Source organism: Furipterus horrens, unplaced genomic scaffold (genome assembly GCF_987537825.1).
Source record: "Furipterus horrens unplaced genomic scaffold, mFurHor1.1.pri manual_scaffold_3, whole genome shotgun sequence".
NCBI classification, from domain to species: domain Eukaryota; kingdom Metazoa; phylum Chordata; class Mammalia; order Chiroptera; family Furipteridae; genus Furipterus; species Furipterus horrens.
The window spans coordinates 182,651,534-182,670,725 of NW_028327173.1; the positions used below are offsets into that span (position 1 = coordinate 182,651,534).

A 19,192-nucleotide genomic window follows, 5' to 3' on the forward strand; every position below is an offset into this window, starting at 1 on the left:
AAATACCTTGAAAAATCACGGACTCGCCTCCATGTTAATGTGGCTTCTCTGTGATTATAGTGATATTTAGACCATATTTAAGAGCTGTATGAGGGGGGGACCCAAAAAAACCTGGATTATCTTCTGGCAGGTGGGCCCCTTGTAGTACAGGTCTCCCCCCACTGGGTGAGTGTTCTAGGAACCCATCTGTATCAGTGTACCTGCTGGCGTTGTGAGAGGCCGTGTTAGGCTTCAGTGAATTTTTTTTGAAGACTCAACACATTTGCCCATTTCATGATGGGTGATTTACAAATGCACCTGCCCACACCACACTGAGTGTTCAGCAATTTTTGACCGAAAACAGCATGACCCTCATATCCCACCCTCCCTATGCACCTGATCTCACCGCAGGAGACGTTTTTGTTTCCCCAATGAAAAATGTCCTCAAAGGGAAATGTTTTAGCATGTGGGAGAGGTGGGGAAAAAAGGTAGAAGCACTAAAAGTCATCAAAGTTGACGAGTTCAGAAATTGATTTGAGCAGTGGGAAAAAAAGTATTGATAGGTGTATTCCATCAAATGGAGACTACTTTGAAGGGGACTGAAGTTTAAACATTTAAGGATAAATACACAATTTTTTATAAATAAATTCCTGTTTTTTGGGGGGTCCCCCTCTTGTATAATTCCTCTATGGTTTTATTCTGTTAATGAAGGCCCAGAAAGTGACTACATTCAGGTTTTAAACTGGGTGACAGATGCCTTTTATATCTTCTGATACTATAGGGAAAATTAAGAAGTATTAACCAGTTTAATGAGAGAGACAAGACTCCAACAAATGTGATCTTTATTTGTGGTCTATTATTTTGAAAAGACAAATTCACACACACAGTATTTCCAGAGTCGCCTTAAAATCGACTTGGTTAATGAGATTCTACAGTCTCTGCAAATCCATTTCTATCATAAAGTCTCAGGCAGAGGATGGGGTTGCATTGATCCTTAAAATGGCAGTAAAGCAGATTTCTAAAGTGTTCGATGATTAAAAATATAAAGCACAGGACTCACCCAGGTGATCTTCAGTTTCCAAAACCTAGAAGCCCCAACTCTTATCAGTCTGTGGTCAGTTTTGTCTCTGATCTGGCAGGTTTCAGAACAGCTCCAGTGATGTGCACGGTGTAAAGAAAGCTTAGCTTCTTCAGCTCTTTAAGACAAACAATAACAAAAAGCCATGCCCACAATTTCGGGGCAGAAATTATCCTAGATGTTGATGAAGCCATAGCAGGTGCAGATGCTTGTTATGAAAGGAGGAAGAAAGATTTTGTGATCACTTCTTTTCCAGGAGCTGCAGCATGATGTGCAGAGGACAAAAGAAGCCTTGCTCCAAAATTCCAGTCTCCTAGACCGACTCCCACAACCTGCAGAGTCTGACACACATGTGCTTCTCTCTGGCCACCGGCACTGCCTCCAGAGGGCTTCCTACTTGGAAGAGATGCTGCTCGTGAAAGCAAACGAATTTGAGGTTCGTCTTATTTTTTCATTCAAGATGTCATCCTGGACATTTGCCCATTACCCTCAATTCCTTCTGTCCTGTGGAGTAAGAGTAATCTGTGCTTTGTGGACTGCTCCTTAGGGCAACTGCAGAATAAGACTGCCCCGAAAATACCTGCCATTTCACATGAGTCTTCAAGTGTGGGTTTTTTCCATCACGTGGGCAATGGGCAGATTTTAAGCAATCATTTCTTCATTATTGAACATATTAGTTTAAGTCATGTATTTCACGCCGTCTTCCATCTCAACAGTTACTTGGATCTCCAACTGGGGTAATTGAGTTATAGGCCATTTGTTGTATTCCGCACTCACTTTTTGAAAAGCCTTTTGTGCGTGCCCTGTCCAAAAGCTGCATAGAAGGCCATTGTACTCCAACATGACATCTCAGTAGCAGCAGGAAAAGAAATATTTATCTAACAGGACTGAGGGAGCAGAGTAGTCCTGACCCTCCTCTGCTGGGCGCCCTCCCGCAGGTGAGCCATTCATTCATCCCTGAAGGCTCAATGCTTTGCCAAAGGCACTGAGTGACAGTCAGGAGCCTTCTGAATATTCAGGATAGTAATGCGCTACCAGGGGTGTTAAAAACAACTGGAACTTTCATCAGCTTCCAAGACTGCTTAGTTCTGTTCTATATGCACATGAAAGTTGTTTCTAATGAAAATCTCTCTTGTTCTAGTTTGTTCTATCACAGTTTAAGGATTTGGGGGACCGCTTGGAATCTTTGAAAGGTCTTATTATGCGTGAAGAAGAGAATTTGGATAAACTCTGCCAACAAGAAAAAGAAAATCCTGACTCATTCCTGGTATTGCCAATATTTATCATTTCTAAGGGCTTAGATTCATCATAGGATAAAAAATAAGCTAATTACTGTCACATTACAGAATCTGTTTGTACCATAACTCTCAAGCACAGTAATTTCTATGTCCTTCATTCTTGCCTTATTTTTCCTAAACTCTAGAAAAGTGTGACAGTATAGGGCTCTATTTTAGTAATATGCTACAGTAATTTCAGTAAATTTTTAATTTTTGATGTCTTTACTAATTAGCTTCAATCAACTAGAATAATCTAGGAATTGGCTGTTGTGATTAATTAAATTTTTCTGGTTAGTTGAAGATCAAAAGTAAAATACACTATTAAATTAATTGTATATTTTTTCAGTTATTAGCTAAGTAAGTTTAGTGTAGTTAACGGAAGTGAATGGGAGATTTAAAGAACGCATACTCCTAAGTACCATCCTCATAACCAAGATCAGGAGTCGGGAACCAATTGTGCACACTCGTCCCCTTCCACTTCCGTATTCTTCATTGGAAGTTTCATGCTACAGGGGCAGGAGTGAATAGTTGCAACAGAGATTATGTGACTCATAAAAGGCTGAAATACTTACGATATAGTCATTTACCGAAAAAGTTTGCTGACCTGGACCTAGACTATTCTGAAGAGACAAAGTAGATATTGGAAAGGGTGTTTGCTTAACATATTGTTGACCTAGAGGCTGTCCCTGGGATATCATTTTAAAAATAAAATTGTGATGAGTTTGCATTCTTCTGGGGTTTTACATTCTACCAAAATATAGATGTTTAAGTACCATTCTTTACTAGGGTTACTGTGAGGATTAATTTTTCATTTGATTTGTAGGGAAACTGCACAATCTGTTGAAGGTCAGGTTGTTGGCAGACCAAAAGGGATTTGAAGGTCTAGAATGGGTCCTTTAAAAAAAAAAGCTTATTTTTACTTCTTGAAAGATAAAATCTGAGGTTGCTCTCTATTTCCTGGGATAATTATGTCATGTATGCAGCTTGTTGTTCTAGAAAAGCCACAGCACTGAGAGACCTGAGGTCAGGTCCAGTTCTAACACTGACTAGTGGTTTGTCTGTGGGCAAGTCATTTACGTATGTGGGTTCCAGTTTTTCCTCATATTTGAGACAAGGATGGTCTACAGGATCTCTATGACCTTTTTATCATATAGAAATGTTATTGTGCAAAAACCTGGAATTTGGTGTGTTTTTTTAATAGAATTATGTGCTAGCACTGACAGCCCACTCACCGGATGTTGAACACCTAAATGAAGTGAGCCTCAGGCTCCCTCTGAGTGACGTTGCTGTAAAGACATTGCAGAATATGAACCGGCAGTGGAATCGGGCCATGGCAACAGCGCTGGAACGCTGCAGGTCAGAACAGCCCATCTCTACCTTCAGGTAGAGGGTGAAATTAACAGCTTCATCTCAGTAATGTCATTTTTACATGGCTCTGTTTTATTTGTTTTTAAACCTTTATAGTGAGCTTCAAGGAATCGAATTGAATGAAAAATTTCTTTCTTGCTGTGAAAAGTGGGTCCAACTTTTGCAGAAGATAGAAGAGACGCTGCACATGAAGCTTGCTGACAGCCTCCCGGCTCTCCTGGAACAGCAGAAAGTGTATGAGGTAGGCCGTGCTCTCTGCCCCGCTGGTACCCCTCACCCTGGGGCGGGCGTCAGGAGAAGACAGATTTAAATAAAATACAAATTCTGTTGTCAGTTGACCACATTCCAAATTCTTACACATTTCATGATTTTTAGCTTTTTTATTACTCTATCTTATTAATGACAGAACTAGATTTTCTGCAGTAAGTGGAATCTTCTAGCACAACGTTGCTTCCACAGAATGCAAACATTATACCACTTTACCAAGAGCATGTTAAAGTACTTCAACTCATCTTTGCATTTTCACCAAATAATTCTCTAAACTATGGAAGAACCTGGTAAAATTATAATTTCCTCATTAATAATTTCACAAAGGAGTCTCCCCACACTTGTGCTCATGTATATTTGGAAATACTCTTGGTTATAGGCAGATCCTGCCTTTCAAAGTGGGTTTGATTAGTTCACTGCAACTTTTTAATGTAACTTATTTAAGTCCACATTACAACATTGTCAACAATGAAATGAAATCCTTCCAGCCAAAAAGCTGAGTGACCTTTAATAAACTACTGATCTTCTTTATACCTTAGTTTCCTCCTCTTCAAATGGATTTTATAATAATACTTAAGTCCAGTGCTTGAGGAATAAGTGAGACAATCCATGTCTTACATGTTGCCTAGCAAATAGCAAATGCCCAATGAACAGGCAGTAATCATAGTTATTGGATCTTTTTCCTTCTAAGATTATATTTATAGATGCTATTGAGTGATGGTTGAGCATTTTTTGCAGGTAGGCTCACATAATTTGAAACATAATCATCTCAGATGTCATCTGTGAGCTTAGACTTTAATAGGAAATAGACGGTCCAGATTCATAAAATGAATTCTACAAGCTGATCTTTTATATTATAATTCATATGCAGGTGTTAGAAGCTGAAGTTTCTATAAACCAGACAGTTGCTGATGGCTACATCACCCAGTCCTTACAGCTCTTGGACACAACAGAAACAGAGAAGAGGTAAGCATTCTGGGGTGTGTGCGCATGCGCGTGTGTGCGATGGGGGTAGTGCAGTTGGGCAGGCCTCGTGCCACGCCAGCCTTGACCATATCAGTGCCCTGTAGCCGTGTCAGTTAATAGACCACCATGGGGTCAGGTTTTGATTTTATTTTTTACTGTATTAGGATGGGGTCTTGCTATGTGGCCATAAAAACCATGGGGCACTCCCCCATGGTAGGTGAGTGGGGTTAGCATACCAGACCCACTCACCAAGTACAGTTAACCAAAGTTTTACCCCAAAGGGTTCTTCTGTAGAATGTTTTTCTTTCTACCTCAGCCTCATGATGTTTTGCTATTTAAAAAATAATTCTGAAAGTGCCGCTGTTCCCAGCAAGTAGCTTTGTCACGGTTGTGAAAGAAGGGATTTCTCCCCATGCCGTTTACATGGGGTTGGGGGTCTCTGGGCAATGACAGTCAGGCTGAGCAGGGCCCCTCAGTCCAGCCTGGTGACAATAACTGAACCCGCTCGCAAAACAGGTACACATGGCAGACAGAGCCCAGAAGTGCCCTGGCCCGTTGAATACTTCTCCAAATGTCCTGGTAGGGATGGTTTTTCCTCCCCATCACCTCTGCATCTTCCAGCATATCTAAGAAATATAAAGCCCATTTCTTTCTAACTCTGAAATAATAAATTCAGGCCAGTTTCAGGATGATCAACTGGTCTTGATTTGATTGGTAGAGCAAAGCATGACTTTTCCCATAATGAATAGAAGGCCTTATTTTTCATGTGGAGGGTGTCACTTATCTAGAAAAAAAACTAATTGAGTAGTTGCAGAAAGCATGTTTTTTATTGCTGAAATAACATAAAGTATAACCCTCCAGTAACAGATAACATTACCGGGTACCCACCTGTTCATCTCTTCCCACTGATCCAGTATGTAGCTTTTCATTCAGCATTTGGCATAATTGGATGTCCAAAGAGCTTCCATTTGTTTCAGGGAATGATTGTCGTGCATGCTGGCAGAGTACCCAGGCCATGTTCATTTATCTTCTGCTACAAAGCTGTTGCCAACCTCATGCTGCCCCCACTCCAGCTTCAAGTTCCCATCATATTTAAGTTGAATGGTGCTAAGATTTTAAGACGTTTGTTTTTCATGTAAATAGTGCCTATCAATAGCAAATCTGAGTTTCTATGGTAGTTATGCTGGGATAGTTATTTTTTCTATATGTTCATGTCTGGATTCTCTTACCATCTGCTTTCCCCAAGATCGGAATTTGTTTTGAAGTTCATGAAGCTGAAGGCCCGGTGGCAGAGTGCTGTCCAGAGTGTTCGGCAGAGGAAGAGCGCGATCGCCGGACTGGTGAGACAGTGGCAGTATTTCACCACCTCCAAGGATCTGCTCCACTTCCTCACTGACACCAGCCGCCTGCTGGCTGCAGTAAAGAGCCAGGACTGCTACAGTCTCCACCAAGCCAGAAGCCTGATCCACGAGCTAAAGGTAGTGCATGCGCAATAGCGGTGTGAGAACCGCAGAGTGGTCATTATATGGAAGATGTTCATTCACTTCAGGTTTTGTTTTCTATGATGTCATGGTTCGTGAGTGCTCTCTGCAATGGGAGGCCAGCTAGCTAGCGTCCCTAGCCTTACAGGGACCCAGTCTCATCCATCCGTCCAGAAGTATTGAAGTTCTCCTCGGCTGTGGCAGTAGGAATGGAGTGGAGATGAGTGGGCCAAGGGGGGAAGTTTGGGGTGACAGACTCCCCCACCCAAGCTTTTAAGGTACTAAGGAATATATTAATTGGCCACCAATGTGGAAGTTTACAGTGAGATTCTTGCTTACTTGTCAGGGCAAATTCATTTAGGCAGCAAAGTTTTCAATCAGAAAGTTACTTGACGAGCATAGGACTAGAATAATTGATTGGCAATTCCCAGGGCATGTTCCGTTGAGCTAGAGAACCACTCTCTAGGGGTAGAGTGCAATGAAACAGCCCACTTCTGAAATCCTTTGCTTTCCCCATTCATTTATTCAGTCATGAAATACTGAGTACTTGCTCTGTGCCTGGCACTGTTCTAAGTGCTAGAAGTGTGGCGTGCACAAGGAGAAGACTCCATTCTCTTGGGGGTAGTCAGACTAAGTGATATATCAACAAGAAAATGCTAGTTTGTCTGACTGGTGGGGGCAGTCAGACAAATTAATAAACCAGAAAATTGAAGATTGCAATAGGCATATGGACATAATTGAAATAGGGCTAGTAACGGAAGGGCTAGGTGGCTCCTATAGATTGGATGATCTCTGGGAACGTGACATTTAAACTGGAACCTGAATGATGAGAAGGAGCCAGCTAAGCAAAGATCTGGGGAAAGAGCCTTTCAGACAGAATGGCTTTCCCAAATTCCACACACTGGAACCAAGCTTATCAAAGCAGAGGAACAGAAAGAGGGCTAGTATGACTGGAATATAGCCAGCGAGGCCGCAGCAATAGGAAATGAACTTGAGAAGCAGGCGGGGAGGAGGATTTTGTAGGCAAGGTGTGGAAGCTGAGTACAGTCTCGATGGAATAGGAGGTCGTTGAAGAGTTTCAGTTGGAAGAGAAGGGCAGCATGATTCTGTTTCTATTTTTTGAAGCCCCTTTGGCTGCTCTGAGGAGGATGGGCAGTGGAGGAGCCCAAGGAGAAGCAAGAACCCCCGTATATTTCCTATGTTTTGCTGCATAACAGCCATGCGTGATTTTCTCTCTCACAGTGCCGGGGGTGGGCGGGGCTCAGCGAGGTGATTCTTGCCTGGAGTCTCTGGTAGTCTCAGTCAGACTCGGCCCAGGCTGGACTCGTCTGAAGGTGCCCTCACTCCCGGGCCTGGCACTTAAGCTGGAAAGCCTCAGACAGCTAGGAACCAGAGCAGCTGGGGCTCTCAGGCATCCTTCCCTGCGGTCCCGCCACATGGAAGCTCCTGGTAGCAGACTTTCTATGTGGAAGCTTGTGGCTTCAAAGGCACATGTCCCCAGAAAGAGATCCAGGGAGAAGCTCTGCTGCCTTTTAGACCCAGCCGTGGAAGTCATGTATGTCACTTCCACCATTCTCTATTAATCACATGCCCACACGGGGTCAAGAGGAGAGGACAGAGGCACTGCTGCTTGATGGCCAGTGACAATTCTGGAAGAATATGTGGGGCAGGGAATATTGCTGTGGCCTTTTCGCGAGAAGTACAGTCAGCCAAATCCAGTTAGGCTATTTAAATGGACTTGGAGAGTTGTTACGATAGATACGACAAGGGGGAGCCCTGGCCAGTGTGGCTCAGTTGGTTGGAGCATCGTCCCATAGCCTGAAAGGTTGTGGGTTTGATTCTCAGCCAGGGCACATGCCTAGGTTGGGGGTTTGTTCCCCAGTCAGGTTGTATGCAGGAGGCAACCAATCATTGTTTCTGTCTCCCTCTATCTCTTCAATAAAAATATTTTTTAAAAATCTAAAAAAAAGACAAGATTGATGACAGTGAAGACAGAAAAGGATATGTTTGTGGTAGCATTTACAAGATTTGCTAATGGTTTGGATGTGTCATGCAAATAAAAATCTAAGTCGAGATGGGGGGTGGAAGAATTGAGTAAAATATTAAAAGAACTCATGGACATGGACAGGTGGGAGGGTGGGTGAAGGTGGAAGAGGGTATATGGGGGATAAGTGGTAATGGAAAAAATACAATAAAAATGAAGAAAATTAATTAATTAGAAAGATGACTGTAAGTTTCCGGCTCAGGCACTGTAATGAATAGTGTGTGCTGTTGACCACATCAGGGAAGCCTGGAGGAGGAGCGGGTCTTTCGAGAAGTGTGAAATGGCTTAAGCAACTCACTTTTTTTCTTTTTAGAACAAAGAAATGAATTTTGAGAGATGGCAAACCACCTATGCGCTCACCTTGGAAGCTGGGGAAAAGTTACTGAACACAACTGACCTGGAAAGTAAAGAGTCTACAGAAAAGAGAATCCGTCAACTTCAGGACAGCTGGAAGGACACAAAGCTCCAAGTCGGAGAGATGATTCAGCACTTCCAGAGCATTGTAGAGGTAAACTCACCGCTCACTTTCCCACTCGCGATACGCAAATGAAGCACATACATAGAATTTTTGTTTGCTGTGTGGCAGTGGGGGCGACTTTGGGATGATATTTTGAGTTGGCCAAAGGACCTTGAGTCCCATTACTCCATGAATCATGTCAGTTACTTAATGTAGAATAATACTGCAAACATTGAAAAAGCTTAATGTTAAGTATATACATACTTGAGCTTCTATTTTATATTTACTTTTATGAAACAAGAAACTTACTCATGTTCCATGGACGTTCAATAACAAAGTTAATGTCCCGCATGTGCTCTGTCCTTGGGCATGGTATGTGAAAACAGACCCAATGATACTTCACCTTTCTGTTAATCAGAAAATGCAGTTTTCCATATAAGTGAATTTCACAGATACTTTATGATTATATCTTTAAGAACTAAAAGGTTCTTTTGAGTCCACATTAGGAAAATCATTTTTTATTTTGTTATGCTAAAATACCAAGTTTTTCTCAAGGACTCTGAGCTGCTTCAAACTTAGACCCTACACGGTTATGATCTTTGAGGTTTTATATGGTTTTTATGGTTTTATGTAGTTCCGGGGAAGCTGGTCTGTTTTTACTCCTTGTTTCTTTGAGCATACCTACTCCTTATAGTCCACTCTCCACTCTGAACTATTGTGTGTGTCAAAACCAGATAACCAAGCTTGTCAGGGATCTTTTTCTGAGTAAAGAATAAATATGTCCCAAGTTAGGACCTGAGCATCTCTCCTGTGAACAAAGTATGTGAATTTTCTTTGGTATACAGACTGCAAAACTCACTAACTAGCAAACGTTTGTTGAGCACCTGCCATGTCTATAAAGTGTGATGGTAAGTGCAGTCAGTGGTTTGGCGGGGGAGATGAGGATTCAGTTTTGCTTCTTTCTTTGCTTTCCTGGTTATGTTCCCGACATTTGATCTTGCTGGACAAGTGGCCTCCCCTTACATGAGGTGTCACCATAGAATTGGACCAACCCCCCGCCCCCCCCAAAAAAGAATTGGACCAACCCAAGTATGTTTAGGTATCACATGTACTGAGGGTTAAAATAGTGTTTGATTTTATGTTTGTCTGCTTTTAGTAACATCAGGAGTAGAAACTTAACCCTAATGAATCAACTGTAAACACCCTGAACTTGAAAATGCAGGCCACTATTGGCTCGGTAATACAAGGTTAAATGAAAAAGAGATTGTGCAGAAGAATAGCACTGGGGGTAGTGGTGGGGGACCGGCAGCCTGAGGTCACCTCTTGACTAAGCTGCTTCTATTCTGACCTCATATCCTTGGCCAGTCAGTTTTCTCTGAGCTTCAGTTCTCACGTTTTAAATGTCATGATAATAATACTTGCCCTGTCTTGTTTCCCAAGGTTATTACAATGAGACAGTGAAGGTGAAAATGCTTTAGAAACCCTAATGTGCTTTGAGCAGAAGGTGGCTGTCACACTGCAGAGAGGCAGGGAGCGAGGGAAGCATGGCTGCAAGGGCCGCCAAAACCAAGAAGCCAAAGGAAGCGTGGCTGCAAGGGCCACCAAAACCAAGAAGCCAAACTGTTTCTAGAAAGGGACAGAGAGAATGGAGGGATGACATCAGAAAAGAAGACGAGGAAGTGGTCGGGGCTTTTGGTTGGATGGTGCTACTGTAGCTATAAATGCTGAAGATTAATTCTTACAGTAGCCTTTTAAATGCGAACTTCTCCAAAATTAAAATAGGAATAAGATTGTAGAGATCAGGGTTATGGGAAGGGAGTAAGAAATATGGTTGACTCTTGAACAAAACGGGTTTACACTGCACAGGTCTGCTCATTTTTTCAGTAAATATAGAAGGCCCTCTGTGTGCCTGGGTTTTACATCTGTGGACTCAACCAACTGCAGAATGAAAACTATTTCATTCTGTGGTTGGGAATCTGTGGCTACAGAGGGTCAACTTAAGTTATATGGGGATTTTCAATTCCACTGGGTCGGTGCCCTTGCCCTTCACCACCACCATCACCACCACCCTGTGTCATTCAAAGGTCAACTGTATTTTGAAACAAAAGCCAACCAGCCCAGTGGTTGAAATGAGCCACACGTAAAGCTGCAGAGAGGTGCCAAACCAGACTGTTGACCCATCTGATCTCTTAGACCACGGTTTGTTCAAGAAAGGAACTGGGTCTTTGTGTGATTTACAAAAACGCACTCAGCAAAGCAATTCCATGGATGAAATTAGTTATTCTGGTTCTATAACTCATTGTTAAATAGCAAAGTACTTACCAATTTTAATACTGTTTTCAAATAGACCTGGGACCAGTGTGAAAAGAAAATCAAAGAGCTGAAAAGCAGGCTGCATGTTTTGAAGGCACAAAGTAAAGCACCTCTTCCAGAACCTCATGAGGACCTCCAGAAAGAGAAAGAGCTGATTAAGGTATTGTAGTGCTCAAGGGAATCGCCGAGCTGTTTTCTGAGAAGTTGAAGTGTTTGTTTGCCTTTCAGTTTCCATGCTGAAATCAAGTTTTCATGTGCAGTTGGAAAACATTTTTCCTGTGTTTTATCTGACAAAGCATCCTGGTCTCTAAAGAAATTAGAATCCATGCTTTTTGAGATGCACATATGAAAATGAGAGGCTTTGCAGAAATTCACTTCTTAAAGTCTCGGGCATTTTCTCCTCGGGTCCTCTTTCTATCAGGTCTCCTCTGTAATGTAAGACGTGGCCACTGGGATAACTATCAAATGACCTTGTCTTTGAAGTGAGAGTAGAGTATGACTAAAGAATTCATTTTTTAAAGGACAGTAGGCTGAGTTTTTTGTCCAATTATAACATTTTAATAAAATCTTCCAAACTTTATTCTGCCTAATTAATACCACACTGGCAAAATTTTCCGCATCTTTTAGGCGTTTGCAGTCAGGACAAACTTATGAATAGGAACTTGCGTTGGTAAAATTCCCAGGTCAGGAACTTCTGCGTCTCTTCCCTATTTGCAGGTTTGATGTTTAAAAGATATCAAAAGCCAGTTGAAATGTATTTTTTGTTTGTTTGGTTGGTTGGTTGATTGTTACTGTTTTTTCCCCCCTTTGGTGACTTCAGCAATTGAATTGAAAAAATTAAGACATGAGTAAATCACATACTTTATAAACTGTGCTGGAAATTAGTGTCTTCATCCCTGCATCTTTTTTCTTCATTACAAATATTTCTAACATGCACAGTATTTTTAACCTACCAATTATATGACAAACTGCCACAAAACCATCACTCCTCTGAAAACTGAAACATTACAAATACAGATTTAGTGTCCTGTATGATTTCCAATGTACTTTCCCTCCCGAGCTCACTTCTTTATCATTTTACCTGTAGTTCTCAGTGAAATATAGAAGTATTACATTTGTTTTTAAACTTTACATGAACAGTACCATACTCTATAACATATAATGCAACCTTTTTCATCATGATTTTGAGTCATCAGTGTTGATACCTAGAACTCATTCATTCTCACTGCTGTTATATGCATTATAACAACATAAAGCAATTTATTCCTTCTCTAGTCACTTGGTATTGTCAATTTTTTTTTTACACTTTTGATCATCTGATAGGTGTGAGGTTGTATATCTTTGTAGTTTAATTACTAGTAAGTTGAACATTTTTTTCAGGTTTATTGCACATTCAGATTTGCCTTCTATGAATTGTCAGTTTATATCCTTTACTCATTTTTCTGTCGGGCTGTCTTTTTCTTATTTATTTGAAATAGCCACTTATTTATTTTAAATAATTCTCCTCTCCTCTGTTGAGTATAGACATTGCAAATGTCTTCTCCGATCCAAGAGCTTCTTTTTTGTACTTCTTCTTGGTGTCAGTGGTTGAAAAGAAAAAGGACTTTTTTGTTATTCATGTGGATAATCAATTTTCCTGATGCCTGTTCATGGAATAATCCAGGTTCAAATGTCATGTTTCCACATACACATGATTTCTTTCCTGATTTTCTGTTCCACTAGACTGCTTATTTCAGTTTTTATATCAGATCGTCAGTTCAGGCGTGATAGGTACCCATACCTTGTTCTCCTACCTCAGTATAGCTGTCCTTGGGTCTTTGATCTTCCACTAATTTTGGAAGCACTTTGTCAAACTAGGAAAAGTCCTGATAAGAGTTTTAATGGAATAGTATTGAATTTGTAGATTAATTTGGGAAAAAAATAACATTTTTTTGACATTGAGTACTCCTGTTCCTGAATATGGCATGTTTCTCCTTTTAGTCATGTTCAACAGTGTTTTATAATTTTCCTTATATAGTATCATGCATCTTTTGTTAGATTTCTTTCTTGGTGTGTTATTTTTGAAGCTATTGAAAATTGCCTTTTTCTAATTACATTTTCTGTTTATCACTGGTACCTAGAAATGTGATTAACTTTTGTATATTGATACTATATTCAACCATCTTGCTAAATGCTTTTGTTAATTTCAATAATTTGTCTATATAATTCATTTGGATGTCTATGTCAACAATCACCATTTGTGGGAAATGACCCTTTTTTATTTTTTTCTTTCTTTCTTTCAATTTTTTTTCTGTCCTTTCTACACTGGTCAGTACTTCCAGAACAATACTGAGGAGAAGCAGTGATGGCTGACTCCTTTGTGTTAATCCTGATTTTAAAAAGAATTATTCTGAAATTTTACCCCTAAGTATATATGCTGGTGATGTCTTTATTAGATTAAGAAAGTTCCTACCTACCCCCGATTTCTGGTAAATATGTCATTTCGAATCACCATACAACCTTTAAAAAATCTCCAGACCATTTTATTAAATTTTACTACTTGTTGGTGAGTTGTTAAATCATACCAAGAATAGCTTTTAGAACTCTGAAAGTTAATCAGAATTAACATTTTCATTGTTGTCAACCCTAGGGCTTATTTCTGATATAAATAAGTAGCTGTTTCTTTCAGTTACCTATTGATAGGTGTGAATGGAGACCCTTAAATTGTGCTTACGTATGAAGAACTGTAAGCACAACACAAAAGACTCTGGAGTATTCTGGTTGTTCCCTTTTACACCCCTGTTGTGAAAGTGATTTTCTTGATTAGGTCCTAGAATTCAGAGTTTAAATTGACAAATAATTCATTAAAAAAATGAAGTTCCCAGGACCAGAGGGAGTTTTCTGCTAACCAATTTCTGCTATTAGTGAACAATTTACTTTTTTGTTCATTATATTTAACTTTCTTTTCGAAAGTTAACCAAAATAATTCCTTTTGAACAGAAGTTGTTCTATGATTGCCACAGTAGCAACAGTGCAACTCTTAGGTGTTTTTAAAAATGGGAAATCACACTGGATACATTTCTGTAACAAAGTTTCAGAATTAAAAGTGTGTGTGTGTGTTTACTGCTTTCTTCTAAATAAAGGTAAAGACCTACATGACTTTAAAGTAGAATGAACTATATAAAATCTGAACTACCTGAGAAAATGAAAACAGAAGTAGGAAAGTTTTCTTTTAAGAAAAAGGTGGTGGAGAACTGGCCAACCCCAACTGCAGACGCCTGCCCTGGGCTGTTTCTCATTCAGAGGTCCCGCCCCCTTCCGGGCCTCCCCTCCCCCAGAGTCCAATCAAAGGATTAGCCTACAGGTTTGGAAACAACAGCAGTTTGAGTTGAAGGTTTGTTTTGGTTTTTTTTTTTCCTCCCTTTTCCTGTGTTCAAATGCAGGAACTGGAGAAGTCTTTGGCCAACTGGACTCAGAACCTGAAAGAACTTAACACTATGAAATCCGACTTAACCCAGCACATTCTTGTGGAGGACGTGATGGTTTTGAAGGAGCAAATAGAGCATTTGCACAGACAATGGGAGGACCTCTGCTTAAGAGTAAGTCAGTTAACTGCAGGGCACGGCTGTTCGGAGTTTATTGAAATGTCTCTGAAGGCCAGACAAAGTAGAAAGGAGCTTAATTTCACTGAACCGGAGGCCCTTTTCAGTCGGAGCCGGCGGCCGCTGTCCCTTTAGTGGGCAGCAACACTGTTGAGCAGATCTGACCCTTTGTTTTTCCAGCACTCAGTGCTGACACTTGGCACATTTTTAATGAGCCTTTTTAAAAAATCAGTGTTTAAGTGTTGGGGGTATTGCAATTATCATCAGCTGTGCGGGCTGTGATCTCTGTCTTGTGCAAATGACAAGCACTAATCTGTATGTTAGAATCAGGACTCAGTGAAGGGATCGTGTCCAGACTTAGAGCAAAATTTCTGCAGCATCTCTTCTGGGCCAAGTCATACTTAATGCCCCACACGAGTGTGGCCTTTTATCCGAGAACTATGCATTCACATGCAATCCAATGTTTATGCAAGTAGCTGGTTTTTAAAACTAAAAATGATCTGCTAAACTTCCTTCGTATCTCAGCGGCTCACTGCTCATTAAGAATTGGATTGTGGTTAGGGTATTGTACAGTATGTGTTGGTGTTTGTGAGAGGATCAAGATGGAATTAAAGCGTTCAAATAGATCTTTGTTTTAAGGACATGTAATTCTAAGAAAAACAAATTCCTGACGCTCATTTTTGTGAATTATGAGGTGTATTTTTAAGAGTTGAAATTCAGATACTTTTGAATGCATGTTAATAAAGTAAAAACATTTGTCCTTCTTGATTTTAGTATTTAATATTCATAATGTGCCCTACTTTTCAATATCCTTTTAGAATTTTTATTCAAATATTATAGAAAAGAAAATGTTTTAAAAATGTGAAAAGTATCCCGAAAGGTTAGAAGCCAAGACTGGGGTCCAGATGTTCCTAATTGTTACCATTATGAAGCCTACCAAAACGAGGTCATGCAAATGCCAGGATTTTTTTAAGCTAAAATAAATAGATGCCCTGAGGCACAGGAACACAAAACTTGGTTTGGGGGAGATATTTCTTTGCGCCTTTTTAGCACATTTGGTTGGGTGGGTGTTCAAGCATTATACGTGTTTTCCCTCACGCTGAGAAGAGCAGAGGTGTTCTTGTACACAGCAGGAAAGTCTCTGGGAGTCTGACCTTAGTTGTAAAACTTTGCCCAAAGAACTCTTTAGCTACCCCTTTTTAACTTGAATATTCGAAAGATTTTTAACACCTAAGAAGACTTTTTTTTTTTCCCTTTAGAAAGGCTGATTTCATTCTTTTAAATTTGTATTTATTGAAGTAATAATGTGAACCCTGTGAGGAGGAAGACTGTTTGCTAATACCAGCTTAGGGGTTGCTTGTGCATAGTGGAGCACTGGTGTTTTGGGGCAGCCTGCTTGCTGTGGACCAGTGTTTGGTCCCATTTCCATGGTTTCTATGGGAAAGTGAATTAAATGAGTGGTGTGCTCTTTTATTTTATTTTTTCTTCTTAACCTTATTTTGCTTTGTTTTTGTTTTGAAATACAATACTAGAATATTTAAATGACTTTCACTTTCATGGTCCATTTGCATTACAAATATTAGATATATAATTTGTATTGTAGGTTTGTTTGTTTTTTTAATTAAATAGGCAGGACATTGTCCTTAAGTAGGTATAAAGACTATCATTTTTTAAAAGGGAAAGGATTTGGGTCATAAAGTTACAAATTAGCATGTAGCAAGCTTTCAGTAGATGCATATTGAAAGAACAGGAACAGAAGAAATTTAAGTGATGCTTAACGTATTCATCTAACCTTTTCTGTTTCTAATTTTTAATATGACCCTATAATATTGGATAAAACTAAATCTTTTTGGTCAGTTACAATTCAGGTACATTCTTTATATTGTTGCTGTTTATGACATTTAGCAAAGGAATTTAAAAATTCTGTTGTTAAACCCTAGGAGTTTAAGAGGCAAAAACATAGTAATTTAAGTCTATAGAGCTACTGATTAAAGTGAATGAAAGTCATAGCCTTTTGATGGGGGAAAGGATGGGAACCGCTTTCCTTCCTGCCTATACTCAGCTGCCGAATGCGTTTTCATATCTAGGTGGCTGTACGCAAACAGGAGATTGAAGACAGACTCAATTCATGGATTGTGTTCAATGAAAAAAATAAAGAGTTGTGTGCGTGGCTGGTGCAGATGGAAAACAAAGTTCTACAGACAGCAGATATCAGTATCGAAGAAATGATCGACAAGTTACAGAAGGTAAGCCGCAGCGCCCCGGCGAGTGCAGTTTCCACTACCATGGGGTCTGTCTCTGCCCTCCTCACTGCCGGGGACAGCCTGGTGTGTTTCCAGTGCCATTTTAGAAATTTGAAGGGACTTTCCCATCTTTCTCTTCCTTCTCAGGGAAGAGGTGGTAAGTGAGGATTCCAGAGAGATGGGAAGTGTAGGGCCGATCTAGGTGGGCGTGGTGCTGTGGACTGCGGGGAGTTACTTTCTCTCAGGAAGTCTGGCCCGAGGAGGGGCCCGCATCTCCTTAAGCATCCATTCCCACCCCAAGTGAGTTAGGGGCTTTTCTGGTTGTGATTATTACAGAGCTTCCCTTGCCAAAGGGGAGAGGCCAACAGTAGCGGGGCGCATCATTTTGAGACGGTCGCTAATCCCCACAGAAAAAGGTAATATATCAGGGAAACTCTTACTGATATTAGGCTAACATTGTCCCCAACTCCCAGGTAGGTTAGATGAGAGGAAATCCGTGAGGGGAAAACACTGCCTTACATATTACACGTGTGCTGGGTGGGCATTGTTTGACTTGTTAGCCACTCACTGAAGAGTTGTATTAACAGGTGTGAGAAAATTTTAATTAAAAAAAAATTTTTTTTTTTTTCCAAGAAGCAATCGTTTGTGTATTGCCTGGCACAGAATTGAATTTTTGGCAGTAACTGAGGCTTGTTTTGGTGCCTTTGCCAGGACTGCATGGAAGAAATTAACTTGTTCAGTGAAAACAAGTTACAGTTAAAGCAAATGGGTGACCAGTTAATGAAGGCCAGCAACAAGACGAGAGCAGCCGAGATCGATGACAAGCTCAGCAAAATTAATGACCGCTGGCAGCACCTTTTTGATGTCATTGGATCCAGGTAAGAAACAGTCTAAAAATGATTCCTACTCACTAGGTACAGTGGTTACTCCGCAGACCTAGAAACTGAGTCCAGTCTAACGCTAAGGTAATCCAGAGGTTTTATAGACTTACAGATAAAGGCAACGTTTGGTCAAAAATGAGGGCCATTTCTTGTTTCCACAATATAGAAAGATTTTATTTTAGTATATCCCACTTTAATAATATTTTTTTCTTTAGCTTCAAATTTCACATGAATTAGATTAGTTTTGAATGAGAGTTAGAAACTTAATTTGAAAATAGATGCTTGAGGAGGTCATTATTTAGAAATTCTTACTCTGCTTTAGGACTCGTGTGTCCCCCAGATGAAATCACGCCTTCTAGCTCCTGCCTGTGGGTGGCAGGTGCAAGTAGGTAAGGGCATAGGCCTGATCTCGAGATGCTGGTCTGGAGGTCCCCAACTGTCCCCATGGCAGGGGCTTGGCACACCAGAGGCAGAGATCTTCCTTGTGTGCTAGACGTGCCAAGTGCCCAGTGGGCATCTGGTCCTAAGGTGGGGACTTAGGAGGGATGGCTATGGCTACAGATCAAAGCTGCACTCTCCGGAAACAAGACTGATAATTTTATCTTCCCACAAAATGATGGTAGTCATGCCACGCAAAGCTTTTAAATGTTTTTTGTTTTCAAATTCTGCCTCCAAAGATAGGCTCCAACCAAAATGCTTTTGTTTTGTTTCGTTTAGTTTTGATTTTTCATTTCCACCTGACATACAAAAATCAGGCACTCAGCTTTGGGACCATTCGTGCAACTTTGTGTGGCCACTGGCTGAGTGAGGCTTTTACGTTTTGAACACACATACCATGTGGAATACTCAGGAGAACCTGTGAGGCGACCCAAGTATTGGGGTGTAATGAAAATAAGAGAGTCTTAATAATTTGGCATTTCCTTTGTCTCCTTGTTTACTGTAAACCATAAGTGAACCTGCAGCAAAGGCCCCAGGCTACGTGGGGTGCAGTGAGAATTACAGACAGGAAGTAAGATGAGTTGATTATGTAAATGAGAGCCAACATCTGAGCAGCTGTAAAGCCAAGTGGTTTGAGGGCTCAGATCTCAGCTTCCTGGAGCGGGGGTGGGGATCAGGAGGAGCCTCACAGAAGAGGGGTGTTCCCAGCCGGTCACGAATGAGGAATGAGGGCTAGGGATTCTTGAGCACTGCTGGTGGCAGAGAGAGAAGGAGGCATGTTGTGAGCAAAAAGGTACGGAGGTAGAGCGGTGTGGAAGA

At 40.7% G+C, this 19,192-nt stretch overlaps 1 protein-coding gene across 1 annotated transcript in view; it reads left to right on the forward strand.

The window, feature by feature from the left end:
* SYNE2 (spectrin repeat containing nuclear envelope protein 2) overlaps positions 1-19,192 on the forward strand; it is a 295,528-nt gene that overhangs the window by 242,956 nt on the left and 33,380 nt on the right. Inside the window, exons 87-97 of the mRNA XM_090270971.1 lie at positions 1,314-1,493; positions 2,199-2,324; positions 3,536-3,690; positions 3,799-3,943; positions 4,841-4,935; positions 6,182-6,413; positions 8,774-8,968; positions 11,265-11,390; positions 14,653-14,808; positions 16,899-17,057; positions 17,766-17,932. Of these exons, the coding sequence (XP_090127097.1) occupies positions 1,314-1,493; positions 2,199-2,324; positions 3,536-3,690; positions 3,799-3,943; positions 4,841-4,935; positions 6,182-6,413; positions 8,774-8,968; positions 11,265-11,390; positions 14,653-14,808; positions 16,899-17,057; positions 17,766-17,932 (1,736 nt within the window). The remainder of the gene's footprint in view (positions 1-1,313; positions 1,494-2,198; positions 2,325-3,535; positions 3,691-3,798; positions 3,944-4,840; positions 4,936-6,181; positions 6,414-8,773; positions 8,969-11,264; positions 11,391-14,652; positions 14,809-16,898; positions 17,058-17,765; positions 17,933-19,192) is intronic.